We start from the raw sequence: 25,142 nt of genomic DNA, 5'->3' as shown, positions 1-25,142 counted from the left end.
CATAGTTCAATTCAGGTAATGTACATATATCTCCCTAAGGGGTGACTCAACCGTCACGCAACCTTTCGAACACTAACTTAATCCCATCGGCTGTAGTATAGTTTTTACAGACAATAGCACAAGTAATTAATAACTTCTGCAAATACATGTGATAATCATTTGAAAGTCATTACTTCCTTACACACATGGACTTTCAAACTCCCTTTGAATATCAATCATCTGAGCTCCTTTACCTTTGAAGAAGTGCTGGACTCCCTCTAAATCTGATATCAATCACCATTTTCTTACAATAACATTCTCGGAGGAAAAGATCAAGGCAAAATAGCTCTTATCATACGCATCAAAAATAAGAGAGAGATTACTATAATACTCAATAATATCATTAAGAATAATCAAATATTAGTAATAATCATAATAGTATAATATTATTCCTTTAGAATAACATAATTACTCTATTCAAGATATTGTTTTTATTCAATGTTTATAATAAGAATATTAGAGACTCACAATAAGTACTATTTAACATATTAATCCTTACTTTACTGTGGAGCCCACCTCTCAAATAAAAATTGTACTAATATCTTAAACATATTAATAAATGAAAACAACTTAAAATAATGGTTCTCATACCTTTACTTGGTTGGTGAGCCATGCTTTTACCTCCATATATTATTATGCTTTTATTTGCCACATTCCCACCTTGGAGACCACTTGATCTACATATTATGTCTTTAACACTTTCAGATACGATCAAGCTCCTTTATTATTATTGGATGGCCTAATCCTTATTTGCTCCCCATGGCTAGTGGATTCCTCAGTACTCGTGTGGAATGTGAAATTGCCAATGAGAGACTTGGCTTTTTTTTTGTCCCTTGACCTTGTATGAGTGTGCCCCTTTAATATATGGGTTTGACCCTTTTTCATACTACAATACTCTCACTCCTTACATAATTAGGACCTGAAAAGGACAATAACAAGTGGGAGTACGTCATACCAAATCTTGGTATCCTTTTTCGTTGTTTAATATCTATGCTTTATTCCTTTTATGTACGATTTGTATAAGACTATTTGCTCTGAGCTGATCGAATGCTTGTGGTATTAAAGATGAGCAATTTTCAACTTGCTTTTAGGTTCTTTTTACAACTGTGCATGATTCTAATAAGACCAACAATGTAGCAAAGGTGAGTATTTCATTCTCGTGGGTGGGGGATTACTGTGTCTAAATCTTTTGATTCATTTTCCTTACTTTGTAACATTCATTTATTATTGCTAAATACATATGTATTTAGTATTTAGCGATAAATGTAACAAATGTCTTTTCTTTCCCCTTAGGTGAGATGGCACCAGTATCACCGTTTTCATGGATGTTGCCTTCGTACTAGGGCTAAGTGTTTATGCTCTGAATTAATGCTTCTTCACATCCATTTTGTATTGTGAGCAATTACCCTTATGACAGGTGCAACTATGAGCATAGTGTGTCTCCCGTACAGTCCAAGTAGTAAATATTGCACTCGCTCTTGCTGGAATCCGCATGTATTTTGCAAGGAGTAAAGAAAATTGTTTGTAGCAAAAGTTCTAGTCAAGGTGGCCCTTTTTCATCATCTCACAATGGTAGCATTGTCCCTACCATGACTTTCTTGTTCTTTGCCCTGTAAATGTTAGTCGGGGACTGGTCCTCGATCACCATCCTCTCACTTTCAATAAAACTTAGAATGTAATTGCCTCGCCTCCTTTGTCTCTGCAAGAATTGAGAATAACTGAAAAGCTTCATCATCAACCAGAGCATTCTTTCAGCAATAACCTTTTTCCACGGGCTAAGTCAAATCGATCCTCTGATTTTCTTGTAGACCGATATCATATGAATTGGATTTTCTTATTAATTGCTTATCACTCATCTCCAGTTGCTATGAATCACTAATGACTACTATGCTCGACTCTTCTTAGTGTCAGGCTTTAGACCTCACGATGACTGTATCGATTCTTGTTTGTATTTGACGTTGATTCAGCTACCTCCACGTCAATCATGAATGTCAGTTATATCCAATGGTTTGGTGATAGATTACAATGTTTTCTCTCAACTCTGATTACATCTACAACTTGGCTCTGATACCATGTTAAGTGTGCTCTTTATTTCTGTGTGTTCCAAGTGTAGATTAGAATGTATATGTGTGTGCGTGTGTAGAGAAGACATGTCTCATGAAGAGACATGTCTCTATGATAATTGTAACTTAATAACCATTAGTCAATATTAACACAATGTGTAATCATATCTCTATAATATATATTATAATATATTATATATATATATATATATATATACACACACACACACACATGCAAGTTTGTCTAATTGATGATTAACCAATAACCATAGAAGGATTATCTTTGGATTAATTCAATCCGACTGAACCTACAATGTTAACAAGCAATTGCAGTAATGAAAGGCTGTAAACTTCATCAAATGGATGTGAAAACAGCCTTCCTAAATGGGGTATTGAAGAAGTATACACTGAGCAGTCAAAGGGCTTTGTTATTCATGATAGGGAGTCTCATGTGTGCAGGCTGAAAAAGGCATTGTATGGCCTTTAGCAAGCTTCTCATGCTTGGTATGAGAGAAACAGATCAATATCTTCTAAGTTTGGGTTTTTATAAGAATGATGCAGATCCAAATTTATACTTCAAGGTAAATGATGTCAAGCGTTGATTATTGTGCTTTATGTTGATGACTTGTTTCTCACTAGTAATAATGATCTCATTGTCAAATGTAAGGAGTTAGCTTCAGAATTTGAAATGAAAGATCTTTGCTTGCCTCATTATTTCCGTGGGCTTAAGCTATGGAAAATCAAATAATATCATATTAAGTCAAGGTAAATATGCAATTGATATTTTGAAAAGATTTGGCATGTTAGGTGACTTCTATGGAAGCAATAAAAGTTACACGATGATGCAGCCACTTTAGATTTAGTTGATTTTACTATATACAGATAGCTAATAGGCTCTTTGATGTATTTGGTAAACACAATGCCTGATATATGTTATTTAGTTAATACTTTGAGTCAGTTTATGTGTGAACCAAAGGCAAATTCATCTTGTGGCAGCTAAAAACATATTGAGAGATGTTCATGGTACAGTGAGATATGGCTCGAAATATTCTTCATGTGTACAGTTGAACTTGCAAGGGTTCTCTGATTCAGATTGGACAGGATGTTTCAAAATGACGTTTTAGCCAAGCATGTGTGGCTGCAAGAAAAGTTGTGTCACTTTGAAAATTGCTTGCAGGTCTATTTGGACAGTCTTTGGAACCTGTAGTAATTATGTGTGATAACCCAAGCTGTGTTAAGGTTTTAGTTAATGCAGTTTTTCATGACAGAACAAAACACATGGAAATTAAATACCATTGTTTGAGGGATGTGTTCAAAGGAAAGCCATTGAGCTCAAGTACATTTCTACAGGAGCGGACTGCAAACATTCTCACCAAGCCACTTCCGAGAGTGAAGTTTTGCCACTTCCAAGAAAGGTGCAAGCCCTTTTGATGAGTTCTTCTCTGTGAGAGAAGTTCAAGGTACAATCCATTGTTAATGAGTTCCTCTCTGTGAGAGAAGTTCAATGTGCAATTCCTTGTTAATGAGTTCGTTGCGAGAGAAGTCCAATGTGCAATCCCTTGTTAATGAGTTCTTCTATACGAGAAAAGTTTGAGGTGCAATCCCTTGTTAATGAGTTCAATTCTTCGAGAAAAGTTCGAGGTGAAAACCCTTGTTCAACCCTATGTGAGTAAGTATGGTGAATCCACCCATTGGGAGTAGCCATGGTGAAAGTATGTGTGTGACTGCATGACTTTATTTTTATTTTTCTGATTCACCCTCCAGGAGTAGCTATGGTGAATATTGTTATGCTGAGATAGCAATTTTTATATTAAGAATTTGTGATGAGATTGTTTTATAATTCTTTTGGTTGCAGCAACATGCACTTGTCATGTGATGACACATTAAAGATCTCTCTCTTACTAAGAGGTAGTGTTGAAGATATGGCTGTGATACAGATCTTTGTACCTGTTGCAATCTACTGTATTTTTGCCTTTATGTTGTTGAAGTTGATCTGTGATTGAAGCTATGCTAAGCTGGAAACTATGTGTGTTTGTTTCCCATGTGTTTGAAGTTCTCCTTCATTCTATTTCCTTTGATTCGCTGGAAGTTTCATGTCTAGGCATCTTCCTCACATGTCTTGGCTCCTAATGGCATCTTTGTCCTAGAACCATTATGCTATCTCGTGGCATTATTTTCTTTGGCATCTCCCTTGAGCATCTGCCTGTCAACAGTTGTCTTTATTCGAATTTTGTATTTCCTTTGTGTCCAGAGCATCTATGCTGACTCAGTCTTATGTGTTCATCCTCATGATGTGTTGGCATCAAAAAAAAGGTTGTTTCGTATTAATTATGATGAGGTGGCAGTTTCCTTTCATGTCCATTGGTGACTATTATGGATCTCTTAAGTATTCATTTGGTTGTCATATTATATTTTCTTGAAATGGCTGTGAAGTTTAGTGTATGTGTCACTTCATTTAATTCAAGTGTTGTTTGATCTGTAACGGACTGTTGATAGTTTTCATCTCCATCTTTTATCATTACTGAGGTAGTAATGTTGAGTTCTTTCTCTTGGCTCATGTTCGGATTCTCATGGAAATATTGTTGCAAAGAAAAGAATCTGCAATAATACATCGATGTTCTGATCTGACAAAACTAGAGCGGGTGAATTTCTATTAGTCTTTGATTGATAACTTCTACTCTACAAGACTCCCAATGTTTGGTTATTATTAGTCTGGTATTTTGAGAAAGATTATATATGAGCAATTCTACGTCTGTTAAATAATCAGAAGTCGTGAAAACTAGCAGAAGTTTTCTCAGGCTTATTGATTGATTGATTGTGTTGGATTCAATCATAAGCATCAATTTGGTATCTAAATCTGAGAATTCTAATAAAGGTACTTTCTTTCTGTGGGCTTGGTTGTTTCCCCCGAGGAGGGTTTTTCCAAGGATAAAATCTTTGGTGTTAATTGTTTTCTGAGTTTTTTACTTCTATTTTTGCATTTATATATTATTTCTAGTTCAAATTTAACAGAGACATCAGTCAAAGCCTTACGCACACATTGCCATATAAAAATTATTACTACTAGATCAAAAGAAACCATAGGAGGCACTATAATGTCTCCATTTCAAACTTATATATGTGTGTGGGTATGTACCTGTGTTTCTGTGTTTTTTGATACATACTAACATTAATCATTTAAAATATTACAAAATAGAATAATAATTGAAGAAGTTAAAAGAACTCAGATTACGGAGTACAAGTTTTTTTAAGAAGTTTGATCAACTTTTTAATCAGACAAGCACAATTGAAATCTAGATAAAAATGCTTTGGAAGGAAATAAACATTCTAAGCAGTTGTCTTTATCTGAATATATACCTGAAACTGAATCTAGTGTTAAATCTAAGCATTCAACACCAGCTGCAACTATCAAACTCACATTTCCACCACTTTTACAGCCAGTATTTAGTTGAAAAGCAATGTTGTAGCCAGTCCATGCTCCGGTTAAGGCTCTCTCTATAGACTGCAATGCCATAACTAGATGCAACTGTAAAGGCCTCTTCAGTAGCATAGAGAAGGATCTCCGCAAAGCCGCCTTCAGATCATTAAAAATGGTATTATCCCTTTTTAAATATGAAAATTTTTTATGTATTGTACTCTCCAAGGAACACTGATCTTCATTGCTGAACTGAGCTTCATCAGGAACGGAGTATTTGATTCCAGATAAGGTTCGAAAAGTAATGGCAGCCATCGCTTGTAAATGTAGATTAATCAGCTTGGCATATGCCATGTGAGGGAATGTTGGATACATGAAAGGAATAAAACTGCCAACAGATTCCAAGTACCTTACAATTCCAACCAACCAACCAATTGAAAATACTCCAGAAGTCATTATTATTGTTGCCTCGGATATTACCCAATGTGCTGCTCCTATGTGAAAATTCATGAATGCCAATGGTGTTGATTGAGTATTTTTTGTGGGAATAAATGCCTTTGGAGAAGATGACAAATGCTTTAACTTTATAATGCCTGCTAACACCGTGAAGAGTTCACCAAGCAAAGTGGCTTGATCAGGATTTTTTCCTTTCAACAACTTTTCTAAGAATGGCTTATTCAAATATGGTATTTCAAATAAGCTGGTGTGCTGCATGTTCTCCTTTGAAGCATGTAGCTCTAGCGAACTGTCATTCACAGCACACCAATCAACTTGTTCATCATCAGCTTTGTCCATGCCACCATATAAACCATTCTGTTCTGCTTCATCCTTCTCTTCCTCCTCACTCTCCTGCTCTTTACTCAATCTAGCTTCAATCACTTCTTCTCTGTTGAATTCTGTTAGTTCAGCATCCCAAAGTTGTCCAGATGTAGCTTTTGAATCATGCTCACTCATGACATCCCTTTCGGGGACAACTACTTCATCAAGTGCATCAATATCAACTACAAGAAGCCGTTTGATCCAAAAATTAACAAAACACTCAAAATCTTCGCCATAGTGCTCCCATTTAACAAGAAGATCATTTTTCCATTTCAATGATCCTGTTCTATCCTTCCGGCACTTCTCATCAAGATCATTTAAAGCAGATGCTAAGGCCCAAGTAATGCTTTTGATACCACCTACCAATGCAATAACTCCAATCCAAGATTGACAACATGTTTTATCTGTTTCTGAAGCTTGTTTTGGACAGTTCATCTTGTTGGAATTGCTCCTCAAATGGACTATTGACTCGTGTAAACCCTGATCTGCGTCAAAGCTGATTTGTTTGAAATAAGCAAGTGTATCTCTTGCTTGCACAGTCAAAGTCTTGGCCAAAACATCCACAGATGTTTGAACATCCACACAATATTTTCTTTCAGATATAGGGTCTGCACCAGAGACTTGAGCATTATTTAGTTCGTCATCTTTGCATATATCTGATGTGCATCGAACATCAAATATTAAAGATTTTGCAGCTATATTAAAAAGCCCTTCACATACAATCATAAGCATTCCAGCAGTATGATCAAGCATGGAATATATAAGGTGTTTCTCAGGATTGGCATCCCCTTCCTGATCACCTCTCATGGAAGGTTGCAACAATGAACATTGAGAAAACCACTTAGCAACAACATCCACTGACCTTAGTAGCCATAGGCATGAAGAAGAGCTTTCAAAGAATATTGGCACTAGAGATAGTCTTCTACCTTGAAATTCATCATCATTACATGAGAGTGTGATGGATTTCAGTGCTCTACGACAAGCTACAAACAAATCAAGGAATTCTGTTGGATCCTTGATACCAGAAGATTGCAATATTGCAAATGGTTTAGAATGCAAAGCTTTTTGAGCCTGATGTAAAGTGGACATCAAAAACCTGGTATTTTTTAATACAATATTAGAATAATAATCGTCAGTCAACAGAAAAGACAACATTTGATTGAATCAATTTCATAACTTGCAACAAATGACAATGAGAAATCAAAGAAGTTCGATTTCAATTAATTTGACACTCATCCAATAAGCAGGAAAATTCAAAGCAAGTGATAATTAAATCAATTGCTTCATTGCTGAAAGACCATTGGCACATGGCATACAAGTATATACGTCAACAAGACTAAAATGATGAAAGGAGATAATAAATCAAAGAGAAATTGTTTATTAGTAATGCACTTTAAAATTACAGGCTAACCTTTTTTGAGAAAAGAAATATTTAACTTTAAATGTCAAAAGCTTTTCACTGAACAGATATAGATACTTTAAAGAGCATTAATGAGAATGAAGCCTCAGAATATTGTTGCATAATTAAATCATTTATATGGATTAAGGAGAGAAATGCATGCCTCAAAACTGCAATTGTTTATCACAAGTAAAGCATATAAGAGTCAGATAAATGCAAACCTCTCAATGTTAAGTATACAGCAGGCATATACAGATGCACTTTTTACACCACCATAACCTTTTGGAAGCCAACACAATAGGTTGAGAAGGCTTATCCAGTCTCCAAATAACCATTTACAAGAAGCGATAGCTAGATTTTCCTCAATAGTAAATACAGGTGTTGGCATCACAGTTGACTCATTTTTATGGTTTTTGGCATTTTCATATAAAGACATTTCAAAGTCTGTAATGGCCCCAACTTCTTCTAGGATATTTATGAACTGTGGCCAATCTTGCAAATTGCCAAAATCTGCCTCAGTTGGGGATATCCTCAAAAATCGTAAATGACTTAATTTTGAAGGTACAGACTTTCTAATCTTCTGACTGATTTTTACTGCTAAATATCTGCAAAAGAACTGAAAAAACACAAACAACTATGAAGAATGGCGAATTAGAATGAGAATAACATTAAGTTTTCTGTGCACACATGCATAAATAATTTTGAGAAAGTTGAAAGGTAAGAAAGTATTCTAATTAAATAATCAGTTATTTATATGAAAATCTAAATTAAATACAGATTAAAGAAAAACCAATTTAAAGTACATAAAAATAGTTTGACAAAAATGAAATGGTGTGTGTGCGACGTGCGTAAAGGAAAAACTTGCCTCTTGCTCATAAAGAACATCATTTTCTAATAACTCTGCAGATGTATCCTCTATAGTAACTGCCTTCTTTTCATTTCCCATTTGTTTATCTGCTAACTGGAAATCAACCTTAGAAGAGACCCTCTGTTGAAAAGACAATACACATTCAAGCAATTCTGATACAAACTTCTTCTTGCTTTTCTTAGAGGCGTGATCTGACCAAATGTCAACATTTTGGCATACAAGCTGCCAAACTGCCGTAACCAAGGTATATTCATTCATTGTCCCTATAATTGAATCCCATGCATACATACTACTATTGTCGGGAAAATCACCAAGGCAGCTTTTGCTCTCAAACTTATTTTCCAATAAAGAAAATGCATAATTCAAAATAAAATCAGTTAAAGCTGATGCCTCTTGCCTTGAAACTTTCAAAAGTTTTTCCAGCTTCTTTCCTCTTTTTAATTTAGTGCATACATCATCATTATTTGCTGCCAGTGCAAGATTCAATCTTGCAGTCTTATCATATAAAAATTCCAAAGCTTTTATGTGCCTATTCAAGTCAACTAGCCTCTGTAACGCTATACTATGCAGCACGTACATTAAAGCTGAAGTTTTTTCAAACCCACCTTGCTCAAGACTCTCTGAGATGGCTATTAGCACACCTTGAACAGGTATGGAAGATTTGCCTATCCAGGAGAAATATCCCCCTATCATGCTGCCTCCCTCTTTTATCCAATCATTGCCAGAATAAGCTGTAAGTGAATCACCCATTGCTAGACATGAAACCTTTGCTGAATTAGGCGGCATAAAAGAAATACATTGCCGAAATAAACTGCGAGAAGAAAGGTACAAACGAAATATGAAAACCAGAACCCATGAACTGCACAATATTCTTCCCTGTATTTTCTTATTTTCATCATTATTCTCAGAGATCTCCTTCTCAGTAATAGCAGATAAAATGCATTGCCACAAACCTTCCATAGAATTAGAAGTATTTTCAATAAAAGAACCCAAACATGAGCGGACACAGATTACTATATCCTCTACAAATTTTCCAACAGACTTGCTGTTATTTACTGTCACATTTGACTTGTCTAATATCAGGGTATACAGTTCAGAAAAAGCCTTGCCCGTCACTTCAGCCTGTGCACTCGAAACTTCCATTTCTGGGTTTTGAAAATATTCTTTCAAATTATCTTTTATGAGAGGATTTTTCATCCATTCCAATGTTTCATTAACATCAGCTTGCAGCTGTTTTATAAATTTAGGGACTTGACCCTCTGGCACAGAAGGAACCACATCAGCAACTACATGTAGAAATCCTTGTGAACATACTAAACTGAGCACTGCTTCTACACGTGATGTAGAAGGGAAAGAATTTATAGATGACAAAAACATTCTACGGTCTTTTTCAGTTGTGCTATTGTAGCCACCAAACATGAAAAGCCTGATTGATTCAAACAATCTGAAAAGTGAATGGTCAACCTGTACAACAAAATACAATAGAAACAAACACAAAACAGAGTCACAGTTTCAAAAGAGTTGGCCATCTTTCATAGCAGAGTAAATAATAAATATCTTAGTTCTGATACAATGAAATGGATTAAAACTCAGAAAGTGATAGCAAAACATTTTTAGAACAATGTCTTGGTGTGGCACACATTTAGAAGATAGATTTTCCTGAAGTCTACTTTTCAAATTGATTCCCAATTATAAAGCATTCTTTGATTTAGGTTTGCCATCTGAATAAAGCTATTGGGATATTCCAAAGTCAGCTGAATAATGATCATTCACTCCAGCAAATAAAAATTGGGACTACAACGAGCAGCCTTAAATCAAGCATTAAAACACCTCAAGTGTAGTGCCTTTCCTGTTTGCACTATTACACTGTGATTGTTTGAATGTGTATGTCATTATGCTTTGGATTGTGCCTCTTTGTAGTTGGATGAAGATCATCTGTGGTGCCTTGATCTAGTTGTGGATAGGTCATTGTTGCTACATGTGATTTTGTGTCTCTTTGTGCTTGGTTTGACATGTGTGTTACGAGTATTTTAGAATGTGATGTGCCAGTGCCTTCTCTGGGACCTTGAGTATGCTGTTGCATGGAGATCTGTATCTACTTCTTGTGTCTGATTGTGAGGACCATTAATCTGAATTTTGAATATGTTATGAAAATACCTTGGGTAGATTCAGATTGTGTTGAGATAGAATATTGTAGTGCTTTTAAATATCTAGTGTTTGTATGGAAAGCTAATGTAGTGTGCATCTGATTCATTATCATAGGATATTAAATTGTGTTTTACGAAATTAAAAGCTAATCAATGAAGCTAGAAACATATATGGATTGAGTAGATTATTGTGATGAGTTGATTACATTGTCAATGTTGTAGCTATTTGATTGAGAGTTTGTGTTACTGATCATGTGTTTTTACTAACTCCTTCAAGGAATTGTTAAATGCACATAATTGTTGTTAATTATATTTAATATACTTGATTTAGATGAGTTTTTATAATTTAAATGCTTAGATGATGATTATATGTGAAAAAGGGTGGTGTTACAACATTCAAATACATAAAAATGATTACACCATTAAACTTATCTTTTCAGTGATTTGTGTTAATTGACTAGTTTATATGTTCTTTGGCTATTATATATGTGTTTGTGTGCGTCAGGTACACTTGACATGTAAATGTCTTAGCATTTGCAAGTATCAGGTATCAACTCTTTGCTTCAGAAGTCTAAACGTGTCTATATCCCCAACAGGTTATTGGAGATAGCACATTGGCCAATCATATAATTATTACCCAGCCCTAGCCATCATTCCTAATTTTGGAATGGTATGTCTATGTTTCATATGTTTACACCTTCATTTACCATTTTGGTAATAACCAGTTACACTTATGCATAAATGTGAAAGCCCCGTAACAAATGTTTGTGCATTGTTGTTTATTTGTGAATTGTTGTTATTATTGGTGCAATTAAATATTCACTAATTAAATTTAAGTTTACCTAGGATGATGCATTTGCATATTAGTTGTCATGTAGACACATAGGAGTTTGCATTTCATTTTAGCACATGGTGTTGGAGAAATCCACTTGAGGTGGAGTTAATTACTCATAACTCTTTGTATGTGAGATCCACCTACTTCTCATATCACATCACCATCCTTATCATTGCACATACCTTGTAGTGCAATGGAGGATAATCCACCTTTAGTGGACATGTGATTACACCTTGTCTCATTGATAGGTTTTGCATATCTCCTAGTTATCATGCATTGCCTATATATTCAGGCATATCTACTTTGTATTCATTTGATGCATATTTGAATATTGGATTAGGCTGTTGAGCATTGTACTCTTGATCATTATGGACTTAATCAATTGATCATATCATTTTTCCTATCTCTCTTGTGCTATCAATTGAGCTTCTAGATCTTGGCATTTCATTCTTTGTCTTAGGTGAATTCGAACATTGTATTAGAGCTTGCGCCAGATTCTTACATGGTATCAAAGCCAAAGAACATTTCATTGCATAGCTACTGGGGAGTGTTTTGCTTCAACTTTTGAAGGGTCATAATTCAAATCAGGGCTCACCACTTTGTGGGAGCATTTTGAGCAAGATCAAACCTCGTCATTGCATTTGGGTGGCCATTTCCATGAATTTTGACAATAGATTTGCCTATATTGGGCAAAACAAATTTGAGGCAAAAAAATATTGCAAATTGAGCTTGGGCAACCCAATCTGCAGGTTGATGGTACGGATCTAGATTTTTAATTGAAAAACAATATACTTGCAAAAAATTCCAAATCTGGCTTTGTAAATCAAAAAACTTCCATCAGTATTATTGTTTGTTAAAATTTGGGGATCTAGCTACCATTTGTCATTTGACTAATCTATCAATAGAGATGACTCAAATTGGGCGGACTAGACAATGAGATCACAAGTCAACCAAACAAGACTATACTAGTCCCACCAAGCAATTTGTATTACTTAGCTTACAATTTAGGGAAAGGTTAATTTAAAAAGGTTCCTTATCAATGTGGGACAAAGTTTGTTGAAGCGAGCCCAACCTCACAGTCGTTGCCAACTCGTACCCTAAGCTCCCATTGTCACCTCTTCCACGTCGCAGTCAAAGTTGTGGAGTAGAAGTATTTTCTCAGTGTTCTCTACTCTTGATTGGCATCAAGATCAGCAAACTACTCCTCAAGATGTGATGATCTTTTGAGTATCCCAATCGATACAATTTGTGACATTGACATTCAACCAAATCTTTTTAATTTTGGTGATCAGATTTATTCAATTTAATTCACTAAATTGTCTTAAGCCTTTTGAAAAATTTATATATTTATATATATGGTCTTATATATACACATATAAGAATTTGAATTTCTCGCAATTAATACGTGTGCAGAGTGTAATTATGATACCCTTCACTTGGCACAGGTTCCAATGACTCTTACGTTTATTAGCATCAACTACTGCTTTGAGAACAATATGTCTTCTTTCCTTGAAATGCCAGACACAAAACTTTTAGACACAATGTCCATGATGTTGACGTTGTGTTTGACCTCGCCTCCTTGCTCTTGTTTCAGGTCGCTATGACCTAGCAGGTTTGTATTTGATGTCCCCATTTTTTGTTGGCATCGGAGTTTGAGAGATTGGCCTATTATTGTGATCCTCGTAGACTAATTATTGTGAATAGAGGTTCTTCTGTGATAATGGCTAGGCTTTGGAGGGTCTTGTCTTCTCCACAATTTAGTAAGCTACAGGTTGGTCTTCATTTGGCTCAAATTGGACTTCGTTTGGACTTGGTTTTGTATACTTACTATTTGTGGTAAATTGGGTGTCCATTGAGATGGACCCTTTCTATTTTTGGAAAGTGGATTTGGTCACATGGAGAAATAATAGGTATGACTCCTATTTCAGACGACATATTTAAATGATGAGTATTTTGGGAGTTATTATATTTTTAGTGACCAAATTATTATCAAATCATTAAATGACTTATTGTAAAGTTATAATGTAACTCTATAATTTCACTTAAGTTGAAGTTGACTCATCATTGGAAGGGACCATTTATTAAATGCCTCAGCCAAGTATTAAATATTTAAAGTGATGTTGGGTTGGAAAGTTTCAAGAGCTGAGTTCTTTTGGGAAACTTTCACAGTTTGAAGTTGAGTTCTTTTGGATCCTTTTGTCAACAAGGCATTATAAATATGAGCTCATTTCATTGGAAAAGGCACGCTTAAATATTTATTTGCTTGTGTTGCTTTTGTGGCTTTTTCTGAGATCTGATTTTTGTGCCCTTGCTGAAGTATAAGAGTATGAATTCTAAGTTGTTCCATTGGATCTACAACTGAAGTATTGTAGATTTGAATCTAAGATTTTATTCTGAGTTGCATTGGCAATTGTACTGAGGTATACAATTGGCCATATCTCCTACTGTATTTTCCAGTGGCTAAGGAGAAGATTAATTGTTGGAGCTGATTATTTTCCAACCTACCACTGAGGTATAGTAGTTTTGGAATTTGAGTCTTGTGAATTAATTTGGGAATCTTCCATTTTTGCTCCTACTGTAGCTTGGAAGACAACTACTGTGCTGGAAGTTTGTGATAATTCTTATTTGCATTTGGGAGTTTGATTTCATTGAAGTTTGGTGTCCATCATCCTTGGATCACCGTGAATGATATCTGCAATTACAAATGCCTAATATCCTTTCTAATTGGTGTGGTTTCTGTCCTATGTTTGGCAATCAAATCCCTGCTACTATCACCAAATTGCTGCACATTTGGGCAAGCTTTCAGTGTGGTTCGATCTGCATATATGAGGTGAACAGAATTGCCCTATCAGGCTGTACACATTTCCCTCGTTTGGGCAGTATTGGGAACTGAATTTGAGTGTGGTATTTCAGCCCTGTTGGACACTTCAGTGCCCTGCTATGTGGATCAACTTTGGTCTGCTTTTATGGTCTATTAAATCTGCATCCAATGAACACTTGATCTTCTGCTATTGGGCATCATTTTTGGACTGTTGTAGCATTACATCCTAGGCTGCAATTGGTGGAGAAGTTTATAAATTTGCCAGGTTCAATATTACATTTTACATCTTATTGTGTGGGTGTTTAATAAGTACTATTTATGCAATGAATAAAGAGGATCTATTCATTTAATTGTGTATCATTATTCTTATATCAATTGGAGTTGTGTATGTGAAGTTTATTTTTGAATAAGTTGGAGAATTGATATCACATCAGGTTATATGCATTTACCCATTAGAAGATCACAATATTCATAAAATTTCGAGCTAGCATCCTAAGCAAAAACAATCATCCCGCTTTTTAGTGGTGACGGTAGTGCTTGCCATGTGTTTGGTGAAATGTCAAAACAATTGAATCATAATGGGATTTGGTGTTTGTCGAAGTTGGAACTAGTTGGGGTTATTACAGTGGTATCAAAGCAGTTGCCTACCAATCAGCAAGAATTGAACTTAGTTATCAGATCGATTAAGTGATATGGATGGTGATAGGAGATTCGTTCCTAGTAGATATTATACCACGCAGAAGACGTACTCCTCCACCTAGGGATGGAGAATTCAAGATATGGGGTATTGTGAAATAGTTGGATGTGCTAGCGAATGAGCTAAATCAAAATCACAAAAGGATGACCCAACTGATTTCAAATCCGAGATTTGAGAAAAGCATGATATCGCTTTTTTGAAGAGCGAAATGTCATGATATAGTCGTGGCTACAGATGTGTGGAACATTTCTTATGAGTCAATGCATGAGTTGGGCACAGTTGAGGTGGAATGTGATGAGAAATCATGTCAAGTTGAGTCAGATGATGCAGTTGTTGGCATGAATTCCCAGGATCAAGTATTTGATGGCGATGTAGCAATAGCGGGAGTAGGAGCATGCAAGGATATTGTCATATCAACAACCACTTCTGTGTTGGTCCATCCATCTAGCGAGGAGCTTAGCAATATGCATAGAGTTGTTGATGTGTGCCCAAATGATAGTACACATGTCATTGATGATGAGGTGAGTGTTGTCGAGGCAGAGTCATGTTATAGTTCAAATCAGCACAGTGGTGAGGTTCACTTCATGGACAATCCTATGTTTGACATGGATGCAACATGGTCTTATGACAATCCACTGTTTGTGATTGATGTTAATCACTCACCAAAGTGGAGTTGGATTCAGTTTTCACCAACAGCAGATTCGGTTCAATTTTCTGTTACGGCAATTGGTAATGTTCCTACATCCACATATTTTGATGTGGCTACACCTATTGTTGATACAACTGGCACAAGTGCATATGGTTCTCTTGCTACTACGTCTTTTTCAGGGATTGTTGGGGATGATCAAAATTCCAGTCCAATATATATTATGTGAGTGCATACAGAGAAGAAGAGGATGCACAAATCTTCTATGGAATTGCCTTCCAACGACATTCTGACTTCTACATCATCAACACAAGTTTTAGGTGCTATGTTGCAGGACATGTTGATGGTCCTGATGATATTGGCATGCAATTGGTTCTGTGTTGACAGGGATGTCATGTAATTCTTCATTTGGGATCTAGGTGGAGGTTGGAGTTCACTGTATTGTTGAATTGCTTGAGGACAAGCAATTTCAAGAAGCGAGGACTGTAATGTCCCCATTTTTTGTTGGCATCAGAGTTTGAGAGATTAGCCTATTATTGTGATCTTCGTAGGCTAATTATTGTAAATAGAGGGTCTTCTGTGGCAGTGGCTTGGCTTGGGAGGGTCTTGTCTTCTCCACGATTTAGTAAGCTACAAGTTGGTCTTCGTTTGGCTCAAATTGGACTTTGTTTGGACTTGGTTTTGTGTACTTACTATTTGTGGTAAATTGGGTGTTGATTGAGATGGACCCTTTTCTATTTTTGGATAGTGCATTTGGTCACATGGAGAAATAATAGGTATGACTCCTATTGCAGGCAACATATTCAAATGATGAGTATTTTGGAAGTTATTATATTTTTACTGGCCAAATTATTAGTAAATCATTAAATGACTTATTATAATGTTATAATTTCACTTAAGTTGGGGTTGAATCATCATTGGAAGGGGCCATTTATTATATGCCTACGCCAAGTATTAAATATTTAAAATGATGTTGGGTTGGAAAGTTTCAAGAGCTGAGTTCTTTTGGGAAACTTTCAAATTTTGAAGTTGAGTTCATTTGGAAGCTTTTGTCAACAAGGCATTATAAATATTAGCTGATTTCATTAAAAAAGGCACGCTTGAATATTTATTTACTTTTGTTGCCTTTGTGGCTTTTTTTGAGTTCTGATTTTTGTGCCCTTGCTTTAGTATAAGAGTCTGAATTCTGAGATATTCCATTGGATCTACAGCTGAAGTATTGTAGATTTGAATATGAGATTTTATTCTGAGTTGCATTGCCAATTGTGCTAGATATACAATTGGCCATATCTCCTACTGTATTTTCCTGTAGCTAAGGAGAAGATTAATTGTTGGAGCTGATTATTTTCCAACCTACTGCTGAGGTATAGTTGTTTTGGAATTTGAGTCCTGTGAATTAATTTGGGAGTCTTCCATTTTTGCTCCTGTTGTAGCTTGGAAGACAACTACTGTGCTAGAAGTTTGTGATAGTTTTTATTTGCATTTGGGAGTTTGATCTCACTGAAGTTTGGCATCCATCATGCTTGGATCAGCATGAATGATATCTGCAATTACAAATGCCTAATATCCTTTCTGATTGGTGTGGTTTATGTCCTATGTTTGGCAATCAAATCCCTGCTACTAATGCCAAATTGCTGCACATTTGGGCAAGCTTTCAGTGTGGTTTGATCTGCATATGTAAGGTGAACAAGATTGCCTTATCAGGCTGTACATATTTTCCTGGTCTAGGCGGTATTGGGAACTGAATTTGAGCGTGGTATTTCAGCCTTGTTGGACGGTTCAGTGCCCTGCTATATGGAGCGACGCTGGTCTTTTTTTATGATCTGTTAAATCTGCATCCAATGAACACTTGATCTTCTGCTATTGGGCATCATTTTGGGACTATTGTAGCATTACATCCTAGGCTGTGATTGGTGGAGAAGTTTGATACTTTGCCAAGTTCACTGTTACATTTTACATCTTATTGTATGGGTGTTTAATTAGTACCACATATGCAACAAATAAAAACGATCTGTTCATTTAAATGTGGATCATTATTCTGATATCAATTGAAGTTGTGTATGTGAAGTTTTTTTTGAATAAGTTGGACAATTGGTATTACATCAGATTATATGCATTTACCCATTAGAAGATCACAATATTCATAAAATTCCGAGCTAACATCTTAAGCAAAAACTATCGTCCCGCTTTTTAGCAATGACGATAGTGCTTGCCATGTGTTTGGTGAAATGTCAAAACAACTAAATTATAATGGGATTTGGTGTTTGTCAAAGTTACAACTGGTTGGGGTTATTACATAGCATTCTTAGTTTGCTTACATCGGTGTGTGTGGATGGTGTTCTCATGTGAGGAGATGTTGTTGACATGTAATGAAAGACTTGAAGACTCGTAAATGTTATGTATTCATTATCTTTCAACACCGGATGATCACATATAAATAAAGGAGAAGAATAGTTTAATGTGGAGACATGCCCACGAATGGACCTGTCTCCTACGTGGGAGGCATGTCCATTTGTTGACATGTCTCCCTTCATTTATTAATGCAACCATCATCTCCGTTAACATTAATTTCACCTTGATTTGCTTTTCACTATATTTAATTTATGATATGTTCAAATTGACATAATTTATATGATATGTTCAAATGATTTGACATGATTTATATGAATGGTTAGTAAATTTTATATATATATATATATATATATATATATATATATATATATATATATATATACTCTTCTCAATGTCAAATCATATACACATAAGACTCATATTGTATTTCATTTATAATTTATGTTTATTCTACTAGACTATATCATTAAATCTCTCTCTTAGTCTAGAAGGATAAACACATAAATATTACACAATTAGTAAAATTTAGAAATGACACATGAGTATTGGCCTCCAGAATATCAACATATGATATTAACCAAATACTCTAAGTAATGGTCGAGCCAATAATAGCAACACTTGATATTCACCATGTATTCAATAAGGTAATGGTCTATAAAATATCAACATGTTGTATTCACCAAGTACTCAAATAAGGTCTCATATCATGAGTATTGGTCTCCGGAATATCAACATATGATATTCACCAAAATCTCTTTAAGTAATGGTCTTCAAAACGTTAAGTTACAAGATATTCACCAAGTACTGTGAGTAATGGCCTCCTGAACATCAAGTCGCATGATATTCACCAAGTACTTTGTGTAATGGCCTCTACATCATCAATTTGCATAACATTCACCATGTAATCAAAATGTTTATAAGGTATGTGCACACGCATTCTCATAATGCGCACCATATAAACATCCACCATGCAAAGTATAATCTATTGTGATCTGCATAGACATCGTAAGATATCCATCATAATAGAAAATTAAATTATTGTAAGATGGTCACCTTTCAATAACTGCCGCAAATACAAGTGATGATCATTTGAAAGTCATCACTTCCTCATGATATACACATGGGGTAGGCCTATTAAAATCATAGACACTCACAAGGACTTTTGAACTCCCTCTAAATATCAATCATCTGAGCTCCTCATTCAAGATTGCTTTTAAAAAAGTGTCAGACTTAGCAAGTTGGTATTCTTAGTTTTCTTACATCAATGTGCGTGGATGATGTTCTTGTGTGAGGAGGTGTTGTCGACCTATAATGAAAGACTTGAAGACTGGTAAATGTTGTGTTCATTATCTTTCAACACCCATCGATCACATATAAATAAAGGAGAAGAATAGTTTAATGTGGAGAACCGTCGACGAATGGACGTGTCTTCTATGTGGGAGACACGTCAATTCGTTGAAGTATCTCCCTTCATTTCCTAATGCAACCGTGATCTCCATTAACATTAATTTCATCGTGATTTTCTTTTCAATGTATTCAATTTATGATATGTCCAAATTGACACAAATTATATGATATGTTCAAATGATTTGACATGATTTATATGAATGGTTAGTAAATTTTATATATATATATATATATATTCTCAGTGTCAAATCATATACACAAAAGATTCATATCACATTTCATTTATAATTTATGCTTATTCTACTAGACTATACCATTAATAGATCCCACGATGCAACTTGAATGAGCAATGCAGATCTACAGCAAGGGTATTTTTTTCTATTTAGGGGGATTTAATTAGCAATGACTCCTCCAAACTAGATCACTGCTCAAAAGGCCTTTGATTGTCATTGTGCATCTTCGACCCAGTGTTGACTGATTCTAAATCGGCATTATACATTGGCTTTTGATCATCTAACATTCAACAAAATTGTACATTGGCTTTTGTCCCTCCAAAATTTTATTGAGCTTGCCCCACATAGGCCCACATGGCCCCTTTTGTGCTGAATTTATTCTTGATACCTCACCAAATAGTGTTACTAAGGTGCCCTGTTGTGACTCCTCACCGCCAACAAGAGGCTTTTGCCCAGTCAATCAAAGGTTCCACGACACATCAAATGGCTCAACCGGTAATTTTTCAAAAAGATTAAATTTGATTGGTGTCCAATCGTCACAGGGGGTATTTTCTTTTTTGTATTGACGGCCTAATGGAAGTCAATTTTAAAAGAGTGATCACATCAACAATTTGTTATCCCTAATTTGAGAGTCATGTGATTGTCAAATCTGGCCATTTCTATTTTGTTTTGATGATCGTTTAACTGACTACTTTAGCCCAATGTTTTGTTGATGTCAGTAGGTGCTTGCAAATTTGAACCCCTCACCATATGTAATTTTATTTTTGGCAGCCCAACTTTGAGAGGTCATAGCTTGGTCATCTGATCTCCAAATGGAATGTAATTTTTTTTTCAACTTGGCTTAACTCTCCTGTACTTTTTATTGATGTACCTAATTTCTGGTTTTCTTGAACAAATTGCACAGAAATTGCAGTTTTTACTTATTATACCTGTCCAATCCTCGATTTTGCAACTTCAAAGGCTTCATTCGGCTCATATGGACACCTTTTCAAGTGTTATTTTTTTTAAAGTGCACTATTTTCCGATAACAATACAGATTTGCTATCAAATTATAGTCTTATTGGGACAAAAAAATTCACTTTCAGAATTTTTTTCTCATTTGGCCTATTTGGTACTTGTAATCAATTAGACCTTTACTGAACTTTTGTCCTAATTGTGTGTTTGTTATTGCTTCATATTTTTTGTTGTAATTATCAAGATAAGAAGTCCACTTGGTCAATTCAAGCAAGTGTCAATTGTACATGCACTACACATAAAGTGCCAAAATCATATATTTTGGGGGAGTTCTTTGATTCAATTTGTGAAGTGCATTGATTTTTAAATCTCATTTTGTATATGTGAGAATTACATCATGGCTATAATCATGGAATATACAATATATCGTGCAGTTATGCATTTAACGAGGGATGATTATGAGTCATGTGCAAAAGGTATCATCACATGTTGTAGATGGTCGAAGATTTTGCCTCATCTTTATGGACTCATTCCCATGCCAACTTCTGAGTGGAAAAGAATAACTTCGAGTGAAAAAAATAGAAAAATTACAGTATTGGTATGTTACACCATCTCTTCCTTTCCTAAAGCTAAATCCACGCTTGAGGATATCCAGTGTCCACAAACATGTTGGACCATTGTTTGGGAACATTTTGGAGATCCTCATGATCTTGCATTCCCAAAAGATCCAGCTGCAGATTGTCGCATTCCACTTGATAATGCAAAGAATATTCCCTTTAGTGAAGATGCCTTACAATTGCTACATACTTGGTATCCTGATCTAGAGGATGATGACGATTCAATATCTCTACCAAAAGATACTTCTATTGCGAAGTGATCCGTGTGATTCAGTGCAGCAAGATGTTTCTTATGATTCAATGCAGCAGGATATTCCTTGTCTTCCTGTTATAGTTCTTTAGCGTAAAGACTCGGACTGGTCTCCAACTGATTTGATGATGAAGATAAGAATGTTTTCTATTTTGTGTGTGTTTTGTGTTTTTCTGATTTTTTTGAGATTTTGGATGTATATTTTTTTGGCTTTTTCTTTTTCAAAGATACGAATGCCAAACATAAAAATTGCTGAAAACAAATTGATGTATATTATTGCAACAACTCTTATAATTAAAATTGACAAAGTAAAACATTGAAATTACAATGAGCTGGTATTAGGAACCTGACGTGATTTTTCTTGACTGTAATTTCCAGCCGTAAGCAACCTTCAGAATTTCTAATCACCTCCACCAATATTAGACGCCTAGTATGATGTGTAATTTGCAAGCTGCCACTAGAAATTGACGCAAGGTATCCAATGGGTGACTGCGAACAAGAACGCAGCCTTCCAGTATGTGTACATGGGCAGGAAAGAACAAGCTGCGGCCTAGGAAAATCTGCCGCAGGTCAAGGTAAATCACACAGCCTGAACTGGGATATTTCTGGCCCCCTTTAATGACAAATCACCCGCCCATGTGTCATGTGGATGCTAGAAGATGCAGGCTGCTTCTAGTATTTGTTGAATCGCTTCCACTAGATGCAAATGGCAAACTCTAGTTCCCAAATCAAAGCCCAAATATGAAGCTGTGAATGGTTGTATTCTCCAATGATCTAACTCCTTAGACACGGTAATTACAGTAAGAGTGATGGTCAATTGTTTACCTCAGCACAATTGACAATGCTATTCTCAAAATTCTCAAACCCTCAGCCAAATAATTTAGCAAAGAAGAAAATATATTATTCAAGATGCTTTTCTCTCCAAATGAAGCCATATTTATAATGCCTTTGTGCAACCTAACTTCTCCATGACACTTTTCACTTAGACATTGCTTTATAATATAAAGTCCAATTACTTTATAATATAAAGCACAATAGTAATTATAAGTGCATTAAATATTCATATAGTCTCATTATATTTGCAATAAATATGACTTCACATCCAGAGCCCAATAGTGAAATAACAGCTAACCATCATTGCCAACACTGTTCTACCAAAAAAGAAACTGGCCAAAAGTGACTTACTCAAAGTGGTAAGTCTAAAACTAGAAAATCCGCAACAACGTCAACTCACGAGAGTCCCAATGATGAGTTGACAAACCTTAACTCCAAGAACCTATTAAATTGGGGACGTTACAATCCTCCCTCCCCACGATTGCTTGTCCCCAAGCAATCACAATCTGAGGTGGTAAAGAACATCCTCATGCTCCCAAGTAGCATCCTCATCTGGTAGGTCCTACCACTTAACCAAAAACTCTTTGATAGTCCTCCTCTGCAATTGTCTCTCTTTAGTATCAACAATCACCTCCGAGATCAACTCAAGTCTTCCCTCATCATCTATGGGGGGCAACACAAAAGATGGCACCACATGTCTGCCCAAAGCCTTCTTAAGGCGTGAAACATGAAATAAATTATGAACCCTACTATCCTCAAGCAAATCCAACTCATACGCCACCTCACCAACACGCCTTACTATACGAAAGTGACCTTAATAACATAAGTTAAGTTTTTCTACTCCACTTTTCTTAATAAAAGATTATCGATATGGCTGCAACATCAAATAAACCATGTCATCTACTTGAAAAGAACAAGCTGTCCTCCGCTGATCGGCATAATATTTTTGCTGATTTTGTGACCTCTGTATGTTATCTCTCAAGGATCTCAATTTCCTAACTATCCTGTAACATATAACCTGCACTCGGCACTCTGCTATCATTGCACAACAGATTCATAAAGCTAGGAGGATCATATCCATATAAAGCTCTGAACGAAGATCTTTGGATGGTCATATGGTGAGTGGAATTGTAACAGTACTCACATAAATAGATCCACTTCACCCAAGCCCTCTGTTGAGAAGAGACATAGTTTTGTAAATAACCCTCAACCCACTTGTTCACAATCTTGGTTTGGCCATCCGTCTGTAGGTGATAACTAGTTGCTTTGGCATGTATTGATGAAATGGAGTGATGCACTTGCATGAGTTGGAAAGTGGAATGATGAAAAGTGATTGTGGATTCTTGGGAAAGATCCTTAAGCTTTTTGAAAAACAAAACATCAACAAACAAAAACCAAGCACAAAACAAAAACATACCTTTGGTTTTTGACTCAAACATGGCAAATACCAAGCTACTTTCCTATGCAATTCCAAACACTTAAAAATGACTGTTGTCATCTTATTTAAAGAGGATTTACACTTTACGTGGCATACATTTGGACAAATGTGAAATAACAAGCCATAATATGCATGGAAATAGCAAGATAGGCATGAATTGATGAACAAAGTTAAAAATATCCACTTACTTGGAGATCAAAGAGCCAAGATAGGAAGATTGATAGGTTTGAAGACAAATTCTCCTCCAAATTCAAATCCACAAGCAACAATGTTGACTTCTTCAATCTTGCAAGTGATGAACATTAATGTGCAATGAATGGACATTTTGGCATGGATATGCCAAAAACATGGTCAAAGAACACTTGAACTTAAATCGTTTTTGCCAAAAACTTCAAGTAGAACATTTTTTTTTGTCAAAAATGTGGTCTCAATCTGCCATTACATGGAACGTTTTTTAAAGCAAAATTATGACCATTAATGGCACATGGAAGGTTTTAAACTTCACAAGATCTCCCTTTGAGGTAAATTGTGAGCTCCAAATGCCCAAATTTGGGTGTTTTTTGCTAAAACATGCCCTTAAATCACCATGAAATGAATTGTTTCTTTCATGGATTGAAACGCCAAATGCATGGGAATGCATGAGAAAGCAAAAAATCCCCTTGAGGAAGTGATTTGATGTCATGGGAGGAACAAATCTGGACTTTCTCTCCAAAAATGTGGTCTCAAAAGGCAAGAACATGAATGGAGGAAAAACGTGATCTCTAGATGTAAATGCATGGAATAAGAGTCCAGACGCATTCTTAGACATCACATGTTTTAATTTACATGTCTTTTGCCCTTTTGATCTTAAACACACTCTTGGGAGGAGTTTGCATATTTTAAAAACATGCATTTGGTCTCAAGATGCAAAACGCACTCTTGGGAGTCTTTTGCATATTTTAAATTTTGCATGTAATTGGATAATCCTTCATTAACGCACTCTTGGAGGTGCATACACATTTTTAAAAACATGTAATATGCAACATGTAATGCCAATTTTAGCTTTGGAAAGGCAAAATGTAGACTCAAGATGCAATTACATATAAAGGGATTTACATGTAAAGAAGGTTTTTAATGCAAAATGGACTCTAAGAAGTCCATTACATGCATTTTTAGTGCAAAACATGTAATGCCCACCCTTAGTTTGCTTTATATTATACATGTTGAACTCTTTTAGACCTATTTCATACATGTGTTAGTTTTAGAGATATATGATATAATGTTAGTTCATGACTTCAAAATATCATTTATGATTACATAGTTGATTAT

General features: G+C 35.5%; 1 protein-coding gene across 2 annotated transcripts in view; it reads right to left on the bottom strand.

Moving 5' to 3' along the window:
• Positions 1 to 25,142, bottom strand: part of LOC149556685 (Urb2/Npa2 family protein) — a 120,409-nt gene that overhangs the window by 82,440 nt on the left and 12,827 nt on the right. For both annotated transcript variants that reach the window (XR_016364744.1, XM_089831125.1), the window contains exons 3-5: positions 8,601 to 10,067; positions 7,957 to 8,351; positions 5,460 to 7,432 (exon numbers count right to left, since the gene is read on the bottom strand). Coding sequence is in view for 1 of the 2 variants with exons in the window: in XM_089831125.1 (XP_089687251.1) it covers positions 5,460 to 7,432; positions 7,957 to 8,351; positions 8,601 to 10,067 (3,835 nt within the window). In the remaining variant the exon portion in view is untranslated. The remainder of the gene's footprint in view (positions 1 to 5,459; positions 7,433 to 7,956; positions 8,352 to 8,600; positions 10,068 to 25,142) is intronic.

Source organism: Cupressus sempervirens, chromosome 5, assembly GCF_028749045.1.
Source record: "Cupressus sempervirens isolate cs-2001-9-10 chromosome 5, ASM2874904v1, whole genome shotgun sequence".
Taxonomy (NCBI): Eukaryota; Viridiplantae; Streptophyta; class Pinopsida; order Cupressales; family Cupressaceae; genus Cupressus; species Cupressus sempervirens.
The sequence above is the reverse complement of the archived record's forward strand: the minus strand, read 5'-3'. Positions and strand labels throughout refer to the sequence as shown.